At 40.2% G+C, this 13,684-nt stretch overlaps 1 protein-coding gene across 3 annotated transcripts; it reads right to left on the bottom strand.

The window, feature by feature from the left end:
• Window positions 1–1,582: 1,582 nt before the first annotated feature.
• On the bottom strand, window positions 1,583–13,414 carry LOC116418850 (guanylate-binding protein 6-like). 3 transcript variants are annotated; one of them, XM_031935827.1, is made up of 4 exons: window positions 13,396–13,414; window positions 13,189–13,286; window positions 2,562–2,774; window positions 1,583–1,770 (listed from the first exon to the last, which is right to left on the bottom strand). In XM_031935827.1, exons 3-4 carry the CDS (start codon window positions 2,749–2,751, stop codon window positions 1,598–1,600), a joined length of 363 nt encoding a protein of 120 aa, XP_031791687.1. In that variant the 5' UTR covers window positions 2,752–2,774; window positions 13,189–13,286; window positions 13,396–13,414; the 3' UTR covers window positions 1,583–1,597. The 3 variants fall into 3 exon arrangements, with proteins under 3 accessions (XP_031791687.1, XP_031791688.1, XP_031791686.1); XM_031935828.1 differs by lacking the exon at window positions 13,396–13,414 and having other exon boundaries at window positions 2,562–2,764; window positions 13,189–13,389; XM_031935826.1 differs by lacking the exon at window positions 13,396–13,414 and having other exon boundaries at window positions 13,189–13,389.
• Between the last annotated feature and the right edge of the window lie 270 nt (window positions 13,415–13,684).

Here is a 13,684-nt window from a genome sequence, read left to right on the forward strand (position 1 = left end):
ATGTGGGGATTATGGGAACTACAATTCCAGATGAGATTTGGGTGGGGACACAGCCAACCCATCCATAGCATGCATATATATATTTATTGTATATTGAATATTATATATATAATATATATTCAATCTCAAAAAAGGGAATTTTGTCATTTGCAACAACTTAGATGAACACCAAGGTCATTAGGCTAAGTGAAATAAGTCAGACATAGAAAGACAAATACTGCATGATCTCACTTATCTGTGGAATCTAAAATAGTCAAATTGTCAAACTCATAGTCGCAGAGTGGAATAGTGGTTGCCACGGGCTGGGGATGGGAGAAATGAAGAAATGTTGGTCAAAGAGTATAAAATTTCAGCTATGCAACATAAATAAACTCTGGAGATCTACTGTGCAGCAGTGTGACTGTAACTAACAATACTATATTGATTGTGACCTTAACTTCTGCTAAGAGGACAGATCTTAATTGTTCTTACCACACCAAAAAATAAAAAAAGGGCATAGAAAAAAGAAAATGATAACTATGTGAGGTAATGGCTATGTTATTGGCTTGATTGTGGTGATCATTTCACAGTGTATACACATATCAAAACATCAAGTTGTACAGCTTAATTATATACAATTTTTGTTTGTCAATTATACAACACAAAAGCCGAAAAATAAGCAGAATTTCCAACGCCTGTTTGGGCAAAAATAAAGTGTATATGTATAGAAATTTAGAAAGTATTCCCAAATAAGTCTCAAACTAAGACAAAAAAAAGAGAGAAATTATTTATTTCACCCATTCATAAGAAGCTAAACACCAAAAATTCATCTTATAATGTTTACTGTAGAAAGAACAAATACTTTTACATGACAAGCACAATCAGAAGTGTCTCAAAGCCTTCCGGAATGCTCTGTGGGTAGTTGATGAGCTTCATCATGAGAAATATAAACTGAACTCTCTTAATTCCAACCCTCAAGTGTACTCTTCACGTGGTAGCTCAGAAGGTGGGTGAGAGGCCTTTCTTCATCTCCTGAGATTGGAGTCAATACCTCTTCTCTTTCTTATCAAGGCACTGTTATACGCAACTGTACGTGGTGAAAGCTGTGAGGTGCTGCCTGGATCACAGGTGTCAGCTCTCTTAATGAGAAAGTTTTCCAGGACAGACTTCCAGTGATTGACCAGCACCAGGGATGAAGGCCTAGCACCCTTGTCCCAAAACATGATAACTCAAAAGGGCCGTTCCAGCCACAGAGCTCCCTGTGGAATTGACGGAGGGCAGGGACTGCACTGCATTCCAATCTCCTCCCTCTCGGCAACCTACTTCTTTCCCAATCATTCTACACCTTGAGGGCTCTTTGTGGGCAGGACCTTTACTTTGTTCACCAGTGTCTATGCTACTCAGCCCAAAGGCCTGGAACTCAACTGCTAACAAGATTTTATGAAATTGAATCAAATCATTCACCACTGTGCCAAGAAATAAAAGAATGTTTTACCTAATATACCTTGATATCTAATCTTGTCTAGAAGTGTGACTCAAATAGGTCAAAGTTTGCCTTATTCACTGTAGTTGGATTTCTAGTTTTCACAAATGTATCACAACAATTAAATTACAAGGATCATGTCTGGAATAAAAAGAACCTGCCTATGACTCCCTGCCTTACCTTTCCCACATCGCCCAGACCCTCGGTGTCCAGAAGGACCAGGGTGTGGTTTCGCTTGGAGGGGTGGGGCACGCACCACATCCAGATGCCCTTGGTTTCAGACTGCACCGTGGAGCCCAGAGGGAAGCCTGCAGGGAAGAGGAGGAAGCTAAGCATGGGGACAGCAGAACAGCCAAGCAGCCCTGGGGCCATGGATTCAGACTGGTTGGATTGTAACTGCCCCAGCATACAAGATGGTGCTTTCTATATTTCCTCAAGAATGTCTCTCTCTGTGATTCATTTATTTCAAAAAGCAAGGGACATTAAATGTGAGAATGATGCCAAGCAAGCGCTCAAAATGGAGATGAAGAGGAATCCATGAATCAGACAAAATGGAGGTCACTGATAACAAGAACATCCTGAAAAGTGGTGAGGTTCAAAGTCAGACAGGAGTGGGCTGAAGAAAGACATGAGAAGCAAAATAATTCAAAAAAGCAGATTGAGACAATGTTTTTTTCATTGAAAGTGATTAAAGACAAAAACACAAAATCAAAACAGGATTTGGTGCCCACTATGACATGTGAAATTCAGGAAGAGTTTTTAAGATGATACACCTTCAAACATCTTTGTATGTTGATGGGAATATTACATGAAGAAAGTAAAATATGTTATAAGAGAAAGGAGACACAATTACGGGAGCCCGGGACTTGAATACACAAGACATGGGAGCATTCTGAGTACTAGTAGGGGAGGTTTTCCTTAATGGGAATAAAGGAAAAAATATGGGGAAAGGTTACAGAAAGGTAGCGATTTGGTGGTGAGAATCAGAATGAGAAGGTTGGTTTATTGAAAGGAATTGGGTTCTCGCTTCACATGCCTAGGTTAGAGCATTAAGATACTGGAATCAAGCAATTGGCCTGTGTCCTAGGATACCACTCACCATGATTCTCTCCTGCCAGACGGTTCATCAAGTAGGATTTGCCTGTACGGTACAGTCCAACAATGGCCACCACCACCACTGGCTGAGAAATCTTGTCAAGAATCTGGACAGCTTGCTGGTTCACCAACAGCTTGTCATTGTTGTTTTCCACCAGGCAAATAGGGGCCAACATTTTGGGTCCAGATTCCATGGCAGCTGCCAACCTAGAAGAGCCTCCCAGTAGAAATAAGGTTACATTCTCTGCTACAGTAATGCAAGCACCCATAAATTTAGGACTGATAAGACTTTTGCATTTCTTTGAGACAACATGTAACCTAGCATTAGCGAATTGCAAAAGGCTTCCTCCATCATTCTCCCAAATCCGTAATGGTGTTAGCAATGAAACATAGTATATTATCATCTCCATAATTTTTCTTCAATAGTAATAATAAAACTCAAGTAATTGTTATCATAATAGAGGGTCTACAATAGTCTAAGCCCTGTGATGCCTGCCTTAAATATCTGACCTCACTGACACTTATAAGAACCTGCAAGTTAGAGATTATTTTATCCCTATATATGTAAATGAGATAAATGAGTCTCACAAAGGCTGAGTGCATAAGTCATAGAGCCAGGATTACAAACCCAGACAATTGCGCAAAATGGCAGACTAAGAAGTTCCAAGTCCTTCTTCTCTCTTGGAGACATCAAAAAACAACTGAAAAAATGACTAAAATTATCTTATAGAAGCTCTAGAAAACAGTCAAAGGTCTACAGCACCCAAGAAAATGTCCAGTAGAAAAAAAAAAGGGCACCTTCAAAATAGTAGGAAATTCCAAGGTGTTTGATTTGCCCTTTCCCTATCCACTCACCTCAAGGCCATGGTTGTGGTCTGGAGGAGGTGGCAGTCCAGTTTCCACTTCCCTTCCCTGAACTGAAGGGAGTAGAACAGACTTTATTTATAACCTGCTATTCTGACTGGGGGCTGTCCTTTCTAGTATATGTTCTGCCTTACTCAGATTTCCAGTATCAATGATTTCTTGTGCATGATACCAAAACCACAGAAAACTGAAAAAAAAAAAAAAAATAGATACACCACACTTAATCAAAATTAAAAATTTTTGTGCATCAACGAGCACTGTCAGTGTAGTAAAAAGGCAACCCATGGAATGGGAGAAAATATTTGCAAACCATATATCTGATAGACTACATGAAGAACTCTTACAACTCAACAGCGACAAAATCCCAATTGAAAATGCCCTGAAATGAACATTTCTCCCAGGAGGACCTATAAATGACCTTAATACACATATGAAAACATGTGCAACATTAGTTATCACTGGGGAAATGTAAATCAAAACCACAGTGAGGTACCACTCCACAACCACCCATTAAAATGACGAATATTTTCAAAAAAAAAAAATTAAGCAGAAAACAAGTGTTAGCTAGGATGTGGAGAAATTGGAATCTTTGTCCATAGCTAGTAGAAATATGAATGGTATTGCCACTAAGAATAAAAGTATGGTGGTGGCCCGGCGCAGTGGCTCATGCCTGTAATCCCAGCACTTTAGGAGGCCGAGGCGGGTGGATCACGAGGTCAGGAGATGAAGACCATCCTGGCTAACATGGTGAAACCCCGTCTCTACTAAAAATACAAAAAATTAGCCAGGTGTGGTGGCAGGCACCTGTAGTCCCAGCTACTCGGGAGGCTGAGGCAGGAGAATGGCATGAACCCAGGAGGCAGAGCTTGCAGTGAGCCGAGATCACACCACTGCACTCCTCCAGCCTGAGCGACAGAGCGAGACTCCGTCTCTAAAAAAAAAAAAAAAAAAAAATATGGTGGTTCCTAAAAAAAGATGAAACATAGAATTAACATCAAAATATTTCATTTCTGATTGGGGTAATTCCAAGATGGCCAAATAGGAACAGCTCCAGTCTGCAGCCTCCAGCATGATCAATGCAGAAGAGGGGTGACTTCTGCATTTCCAACTGAGGTACCTGGCTCATCCTATTGGGACTACTTGGACAGTGGGTGCAGCCCATGGAGGGTGAGCCAAAGCAGGACGGGGTGTTGCCTCACCGGGGAAGCACAAGGTGTTGGGGGATTTCCCTTTCCTAACCAAGGGAAGCCATGACAGACTTCCTGGAAAAATGGGACACTACCATGCAAATACTGTGCTTTTCCCAAGGTCTTAGCAACCAGCAGACAAGGTGACTCTCTCCCGTGCCTGGCTCAGTGACTACCACACACATACAGCCTTGCTCACTGCTAGTGCAGCAGTCTGAGATCCATCTGTGAGACCACAGCCTGACTGGGGAAGGGGCGTCCGCCATTGCTGAGGCTTCAGTAGGTAAACAAAGTGGCCAGAGAAGCTGGAACTGGGAGGAGCCCACTGCAACTCAACAAGGCCTACTGCCTCTAAACTCCACCTCTGTGGGTAGGGCATAGCTGAACAAAAGGCGGCAGGCAACCTATGCAGATGTAAATATCCCTGTCTGACAGCTCCGAAGAGAGCAGTGGTTCTCCCAGCACAGTGTTTGAGCTCTGAGAACGTACAGACTGCCTCCTCAAGTGGGTCCCTGAACCCCATGTAACCTAACTGGGAGACATCTCCCAGTAGAGGCTGAGAGACACCTCATATAGGCAGCTGCCCTCTGGGACAAACCTTCCCAAAGAAAGATCAGGCAGAAATATTTGCTGTTCTGCAATATATGCTGTTCTGCAGCCTTCACTGGTGATACCCAGGCAAACAGGGTTTGGAGTGGACCTCCAGCAAACTCCAACAGACCTGCAGCTGAGCAACCAGACTGGTAGAAGGAAAACTAACAAACAGAAAGGAATATCATTAACATCAACAAAAAGGTCATCTACACCAAAACCCCACCTGTAGGTCACCAACATCAAAGACCAAAGGTAGACAAAACAACAAAGATGGGGAGAAACCAGAGCAGAAAAGCTGAAAATTCTCAAATCAGAGCAACTCTTCTCCTCCGAAGGATCACAGCTCCTCGTCAGCAAGGGAACAAACCTGGATGGAGAATGACTTTGACGAGTTGGCAGAAGTAGGCTTCAGAAAGTCAATAATAAGAAACTTCTCTGAGCTAAAGGAGGATGTTGAAACCCATTGCAAGGAAGCTAAAAACCTTGAAAAGGATTAGATGAATGGCTAACCAGAATAAACAGTGTAGAGAAGATCTCAAATGACCTCATGGAGCTGAAAACCATGGCACGAGAACTTCGTGATACATGCATAAGCCTCAATTGACAATTTGATCAAGTGGAAGAAAGGGTATCAGTGATTGAAGATCAAATTAATGAAATAAAGTGAGAAAAGGTTAGAGAAAAAAGAGTAAAAAGAAATGAACAAAGCCTCCAAGAAATATGGAAAAATGTGAAAAGACCAAATCTACGTTTGATTGGTGTACCTGAAAGTGATGGGGAGAATGGAACCAAGTTGGAAAACACTCTTCAGGATATTATCCAGGCAAACTTCCCCAACATAGGAAGACAGGCCAACACTCAAATTGAGGAAATACAGAGAACACCGCAAAGATATTTCTCGACAAGAACAACCCCGAGACACATAATTGTCAGGTTCACCAAAATTGAAAGGAAGAAAAAAGTGTTAAGGGCAGCCAGAGAGAAAGGATGGTTACCCACAAAGGGAAGCCCATCAGACTAACAACAGAACTCTTGGCAGAAATCCAACAAGCCAGAAGAGAGTGGGGGCCAATATTCAACATTCTTAAAGAAAAGAATTTTAAACCCAGAATTTCATATCCAGCCAAACTAAGCTTCATAAGTGAAGGAGAAATAAAATCCTTTACAAACAAGCAAATGCTTAGAGATTTTGTCACCACCAGGCCTGTTTTACAAGAGCTCCTGAAAGAAGTACTAAACTTGGAAAGAAATAACCGGTACCAGTCACTGCAAAAACAGGCCAAATTGTAAAGACCATTGATGCTAGGAAGAAACTACACCAATTAATGGGCAAAATAACCAGTTAACATCATAATGATGGGATCAAATTCACACATAACAATATTGAACTTAAATGTAAATGGGCTAAATGCCCCAATTGAAAGACACAGACTTGACTCTTGGATAAAGAGTCAAGACCCATCAGTGTACTGTATTCAGGAGACCCATCTCACATGCAGAGACACACATAGGCTCAAAATAAAGGGATGAACAAAGATCTACCAAGTAAATGCAGGGGTTGCAATCCTAGTCTCTGATAAAACAGACTTTAAACCAACAAAGATCAAAAAAAGACAAAGAAGGCCATTACGTAATGGTAAAGGGATCAATTCAACAAGAAGAGCTAACTATCCTAAACATATATGCACCCAATATAGGAGCACACAGATTCATACAGCAAGTCCTTAGAAATGTACAAAGAGACTTAGACTCCCACACAATAATAATGGGAGACTTTAACACTCCACTGTCAATTGTAGACAGATCAATGAAACAGGAAGTAAACAAGGATACCCAGGACCTGAACTCAGCTCTGAAACAAGCAGACCTAATAGACATCTACAGAACTCTCCACCCCAAATCAACAGAATATACATTCTTCTCAGCACCACATCACACTTATTCTAAAATTGACCACATAATTGGAAGTAAAGCACTCCTCAGCAAATGTAAAAGAACAGAAATCACAACAAGTGATCTCTCAGACCACAGTGTAATCAAATTAGAACTGAAGATTAAGAAACTCACTCAAAACCACACAATTACATGGAAACTGAACAAGTTGCTCCTGAATGACTACGGGGTACATAACGAAATGAAGGCAGAAATAAAGATGTTCTTTGAAACCAATGAGATCAAAGACACAACATACCAGAATCTCTGGGACACATTTAAAGCAGTGTGTAGAGGCAAATTTATAGCACTAAATGCCCACAAGAGAAAGCTGGAAAGATCTAAAATTGATACTCTAACATCACAATTAAAAGAACTAGAGAAGCAAGAGCAAACACATTCAAAACCTAGCAGAAGGCAAGAAGTAACTAAGATCAGAGTAGAACTGAAGGAGATAGAGACACAAAAAACCCTCCAAAAAATCAATGAATCCAGGAATTGGTTTTTTGAAAAGATCAACAAAATTGACAGACAGCTAGCAAGACTAATAAAGAAGAAAAGAGAGAAGAATCAAATAGACGCAATAAAAAATGATAAAGGGGATATCACCACCAACCCCACAGAAATGCAAACTACCATCAGAGAATACTATAAACACCTCTACGCAAATCAACTAGAAAATCTAGAAAAAATGCATAATTTCCTGGACACTTACACTCTCCCAAGACTAAACCAGGAAGAAGCTGAATCCCTGAATAGACCAACAGCAGGCTCTGAAATTGAGGCAATAATTAATAGCCTACCAACCAAAAAAAGTCCAGGACCAGATGGATTCACAGCTAAATTCTACTAGAGGTACAAGGAGGAGCTGGTACCATTCCTTCTGAAACTATTCCAATCAATAGAAAAAGAGGGAATCCTCCCTAACTCATTTTATGAGGCCAACATCATCCTGATACCAAAGCCTGGCAGAGACACAACCACAAAAGAGAATTTTAGACCAATATCCCTGATGAACATCAACGTGAAAATCCTCAATAAAATACTGGCAAACCGGATCCAGCAGCACATCAAAAAGCTTATCCACCATGATCAAGTTGGCTTCATCCCCGGGAGACAAGGCTGGTTCAACATTCACAAATCAATAAACGTAATCCATCACATAAACAGAACCAAGGACAAAAACCACATGATTATCTCAATAGAGGCACAAAAGGCCTTCGACAAACTTCAACAGCCCTTCATGCTAAAAACTCTGAATAAACTAGGTATTGATGGAACGTACCTCAAAATAATAAGATCTATTTATGACAAACCCACAGCCAATATCATACTGAATGGGCAAAAACCAGAAGCATTCCCTTTGAAAACCGGCACAAGACAGGGATGCACTCTCTCACCACTCCTATTCAACATAGTGTTGGAAGTTCTGGCCAGGTCAATCAGGCAAGAGAAAGAAATAAAGGGTATTCAATTAGGAAAAGAGGAAGTTAAATAGTCCCTGTTTGTAGATGACATGATTGTATATTTAGAAAACCCCATTGTCTCAGTCCAAAATCTCCTTAAGCTGATAAGCAACTTAAGCAAAGTCTCATGATACAAAATCAATGTACAAAAATCACAAGCATTCCTATACACTATTAACAAACAGAGAGTCAAATCATGAGTGAACTCCCATTCACAATTGCTACAAAGATAATAAAATAGGAATACAACTTACAACGGATGTGAAGGAACTCTTCAAGGAGAACTACAAACCACTGCTCAATGAAATAAAAGAGGACACAAACAAATGGCAGAATATTCCATATTCATGGAGAGGAAGAATCAATATCATGAAAATGGCCATACTGCCCAAGGTAATTTATAGATTCAATGCCATTCCCATCAAGCTACCAATGGCTTTCTTCACAGAATTGGAAAAAACTACTTTAAAGTTCATATGGAACCAAAAAAGAGCCCACGTTGCCAAGACAATCCTAAGCCAAAAGAACAAAGCTGGAGGCATCATGCTACCTGACTTCAAATTATACTACAAGGCTACATTAACCAAAACAGCATGGTACTGGTACCAAAACAGAGATATAGACCAATGGAGCAGAACAGAGGTCTTAGAAATAACACCACACATCTAAACCACCTGATCTTTGAGAAACCTGACAAAAACAAGAACCCAATTTAATAAATGTTGCTGGGAAAACTGGTTAGCCATATGTAGAAAGCTGATACTGGATCCCTTCCTTACACCTTATACAAAAATTAATTCAAGATGGATTAAAGACTTAAATTTAGCCCTAAAACCACAAAAACCCTAGAAGAAAACCTAGGCAATACCATTCAGGACATAGGCATAGGCAAGGACTTCATGACTAAAACACCAAAAGCAATGGCAACAAAAGTCAAAATTGATAAGTGGGATCTAATTAAACTAAAGAGCTCCTGCACAGTGAAAGAAACTACCATCAGGGTGAACAGGCAACCTACAGAATGGTAGAAAATTTTTGCAATCTACCCATCTGACAAAGGGCTAACATCCAACATCTACAAAGAACTCAAACAAATTGATGAGAAAAAAACACAAACAACCCCATCAAAAAGAGGGCAAAGGATATGAACAGACAATTCGCAAAAGAAGACATCCATGCAGCCAACAGATACGTGAAAAAAATGCTCATCGTCACTGGTCATCAGAGAAATGCAAATCAAAACCACAATGAGATACCATCTCACACCCAGTTAGAATGGCCATCATCAAAAAGTCAGGAAACAACAGATGGTGGAGAGGATGTGGAGGAACAGGACTGCTTTTACACTGTTTGTGGGAGTGTAAATTAGTTCAACCATTGTGGAAGACAGTGTGGCAATTCCTCAAGGATCTACAACTAGAATTACCATTTGACCCAGCAATCTCATTACTGGGTATATACCCAAAGGATTATAAATCATGCTACTATAAAGACACATGCACACATATGTTTGTTGTGGCACTATTCACAATAGCAAAGACTTGGAACCAACTCAGATGTCCATCAATGATAGACTGGATTAAGAAAATGTGGCACATGTATACCATGGAATACTATGCAGCCATAAAAAGGGATGAGTTCATGTCCTTTGTAGGGACATGGATGAAGCTGGAAACCATCATTCTCAGCAAATTATCACAAGGACAGAAAACCAAGCACTGCATGTTCGCACTCATACTTGAGAATTGAACAATGAGAACACTTGGACACAGGGCAGAGAACATCACACAGTGGGACCTATCAGGGGGTGGAGGTTTGGGGGAAGGATAGCATTAGGAGAAATACCTAATATAAATGATGAATTGATGGGTGCAGCAAACCAACATGGCACATGTATACCTATGTATCAAACCTACACGTTCTGTACATGTACCTTAGATCTTAAAGTATAATAAAAAATTATTAAAAATATATATTTTATTTCTGTGTATATACACCAAAAAAATTGAAGGCAGGGACTCAAACAGATAATTGCACACCAATGGTCATGGCAGCATTATAACAGCTAAAAGATGAAAACAACCCTTATGTCCATTAACAGATGATATCAACGAAATGTAGTATATACCTACAGGGGAATATTCTTCATCCATAAAAATGTCTGAAATTATGACACATGCTACAATATGGATCAGTCTTGAAGACATTATGCCAAGTGCAATAAGCCAGACATAAAAGAACAAATGTTAAATGATTCCACTTGGATGAGGTACTAGAATAGTCAAATACATTGAGACGAAAAGTAGAAGCATAATTACCATGGGCTGAGGGAGGAAGGAAGGGCAAATCATTGTTTAAAGGTAGAGAGACTCAGTTTACAATAATGAATAGATTCTGGAGACAGTTGCACAACAATGCGAACATATTAGTGTCACTGAAGTATACTCTTAAAATTGTAAAATTTATTAATTTTATTAGGCATATTTCACCACAAAACAAAAAACGTAAACGCCAAATCCTTGACAAACTGACAATCAAAGACAGTGGTTATCCTATATGTTCTTTGATCAGTAACCTGCAGTAACTTTTTAATGATTATCATACACTGACACATGCTCTCTAATTTGTCAATGTGACTGTATGTGCTCATCTTTTATCTACAGGTTTAGAAGAGGGATAGAAATTGGAGGGAGAAGGGGAAGAAGCAATGTGGGATGAGAACCTTTTAGAGAATGGAGGCTACCTTTTTCAAAAGGGAAGCAGAAACATGTCTAGAGCTAAAGAATTAAAACACAGGCTGAAGCACTTAGCCTAGAAGGGTGAGGTTCTCAGTGAGTTACTCCTACAGATGAGAAAAAAAAAAAAGAATTAGAATAACAATACATATAACATTGCATATTATACAGAGAGATAAATTAGAGATATATAAAGAGAGAGAGGTTTATCTCTCTATACATAGATAAGTTAGAGAGATTTCCTTTTGAGAGATAATGTCAGTGTCACTGTTGAGTGAATTGAGGTGAAAGGCATACGGGATTTCATTGTAAGTTTTTGAGAGGTGAAGTTTAATTCCATAAATTTAGTACTGAAAATACAATTATTCTGTAGATCTCCTGGCACATTTTTATTGCCATTATATTAAAATGATTTTCTTTGATATTTGTATTTCTTTATAATCAGAATATGTAAACATAATATTGTCTTCAAATGCTTCAAATACTCACTTTTGTATTTATATGTCAAATATTCAAGATGCTTCTAATGTCATCAAAAATACCAGCTCTATCTTTCACTACTTATATGGCCTTGACCAAGGAGCATCACCTAGATGAGCCTGTTAATTATAGGGGTCTGTGAGTTAAATCATACATCTAACCCAGAGGGTGTTTTAGTAATAAAATGAGACATTACAAGCTTATATCTTAACATGGCATACAGCACAAAATAGGATTTTAGTAAAAGTTGAATTAAATGGAGGTTAAGCTACATAATTACATTGGTCCATTAGCTTGTACAGTTCAACAAAATATGCAAACTGTAAATTACTAAGAAACCAAAACTACAGATAAATTTTTCATCAGAGCAAAATAGTAAAGTTTAAGCACGCTGTTGCTGTACAACCTGCTCTTGTGTGGTTCTTCACTGAGGGGAGGAAGGAGAATGGAGATCAAACATAAGGCCCTGATTTCTACGATGAAATGCATTGTAACGTCTTCATCACATTACAGTTACTGCAACTGTACAGTCCCTTCTTTAAAGTGAGCAATAAAGGAAGCTCTAGGAAGATGTGGCTGCTCCTGCAAACTTTATATAAATCAGGTCTCTGGTTTCTTAGCTGTGAGGAGACAGAGAACTTTTAACTTCTACTAAATGAAATACAGCTGTTCAATCCTAGTCAGGCCTGGTTTTCAAACTCTGATTTACATAAGAATCACCTGAGGGGATTGAAACCCAGATTCCCAGGCCTAAGGATCTATCTGTTTATCAAGAGCTACAAGTAACTCTGATGATCCTGTGGGAAACTAACACCACACACACACACACACACACACACACACACACACACACAGAGAGTGAGAGAGAGAGAGAGAGACTATGTAATTATTTTTAAGTCATAAAGACAAGCAATGTAGGGACTAGCTTTTATTTCTACATAGAGACTTATAGAGCTCTTACTCTGAACCTTTCCTAAGTGTGACCACTAGAAAAATAGAAAAGAAACTCTCCCTTCAGGTTATAATTGCCTGGAAGCTCCTTGTTCTCTGCATTTCTGGGCCTGCCGCAGGACGTGAGAGAGACAGCCAGGCAGGCGCCCACCAGGGCTCATTCCAGGCCACTCACTGCTGTCCTGAGTTGATGATCAGGGAGGAGCACATCCAGGGGGACACGGTGCGCCTGGCTGTGACCTCGTGGCTGTCACTGGTTGAAGGGGAGAAGCTGAGCTTCCCCAGAACTAAAGCCAGTCACAGATTCCTGCAGGCCAGGCAGCAGGCCCCCTGCTCTTCCTGCCCATTCCTCAGCTGCCACTCTGAATCAGAAAGCGAGTCTTGAGTTGGACCAAGTTGCGTGTAAAAGAAAGCAAACATACCTGCTCTTCAGCACCACAGGTCCAAGTTTTGAGTTTTCAGTCGCCTTTCACTAGCCCCTTGCTCTCGTTCCTCCTTCCTCTTTTCTTTTGTGTCCCTCCTTTATAAAGGAAAAAAAGAGAGTGAGCTGAGGAAGCTAGTCATTTCCACAAATGGGATGGTACAATAAAGCTGAAATTGAAAGTAAAAGCAATTCATGCAGTTGTTACAAATTAGCAGAGGCACATCTCAATTTTGTTGTTGTTGTTGTTGTGAGACAGAGTCTCACTCTGTCGCCCAGGCTGGAGTACAGGCTGCGATCTCGGCTTAGTGCAAGCTCCTCCTCCCAGGTTCATGCCATTCTCCTGCCTCAGCCTCCCCCCGAGTAGCTGGGACTACAGGCGCCCGCCACCACACCTGGCTAATTTTTTGTTTTTAGTAAAGACAGGGTTTCACTGTGTTAGCCAGGATGGTCTTGAGCTCTTGACCTCGTGATCCGCGCACCTTGGCCTCCCAAAG

This window comes from Piliocolobus tephrosceles, chromosome 6, assembly GCF_002776525.5.
Source record: "Piliocolobus tephrosceles isolate RC106 chromosome 6, ASM277652v3, whole genome shotgun sequence".
Classification (NCBI taxonomy): Eukaryota; Metazoa; Chordata; class Mammalia; order Primates; family Cercopithecidae; genus Piliocolobus; species Piliocolobus tephrosceles.

Excerpts from the sequence above, each read along its gene's own strand:
- LOC116418850 (XM_031935827.1), bottom strand. The coding sequence starts at position 2,751 with ATGGAATCTGGACCCAAAATGTTGGCCCCTATTTGCCTGGTGGAAAAC. Across the intron at positions 1,771-2,561 it reads TCTGGCAGGAGAGAATCATG|GCTTCCCTCTGGGCTCCACG; the intron begins GTGAGTGGTATC and ends TCTTCCCTGCAG.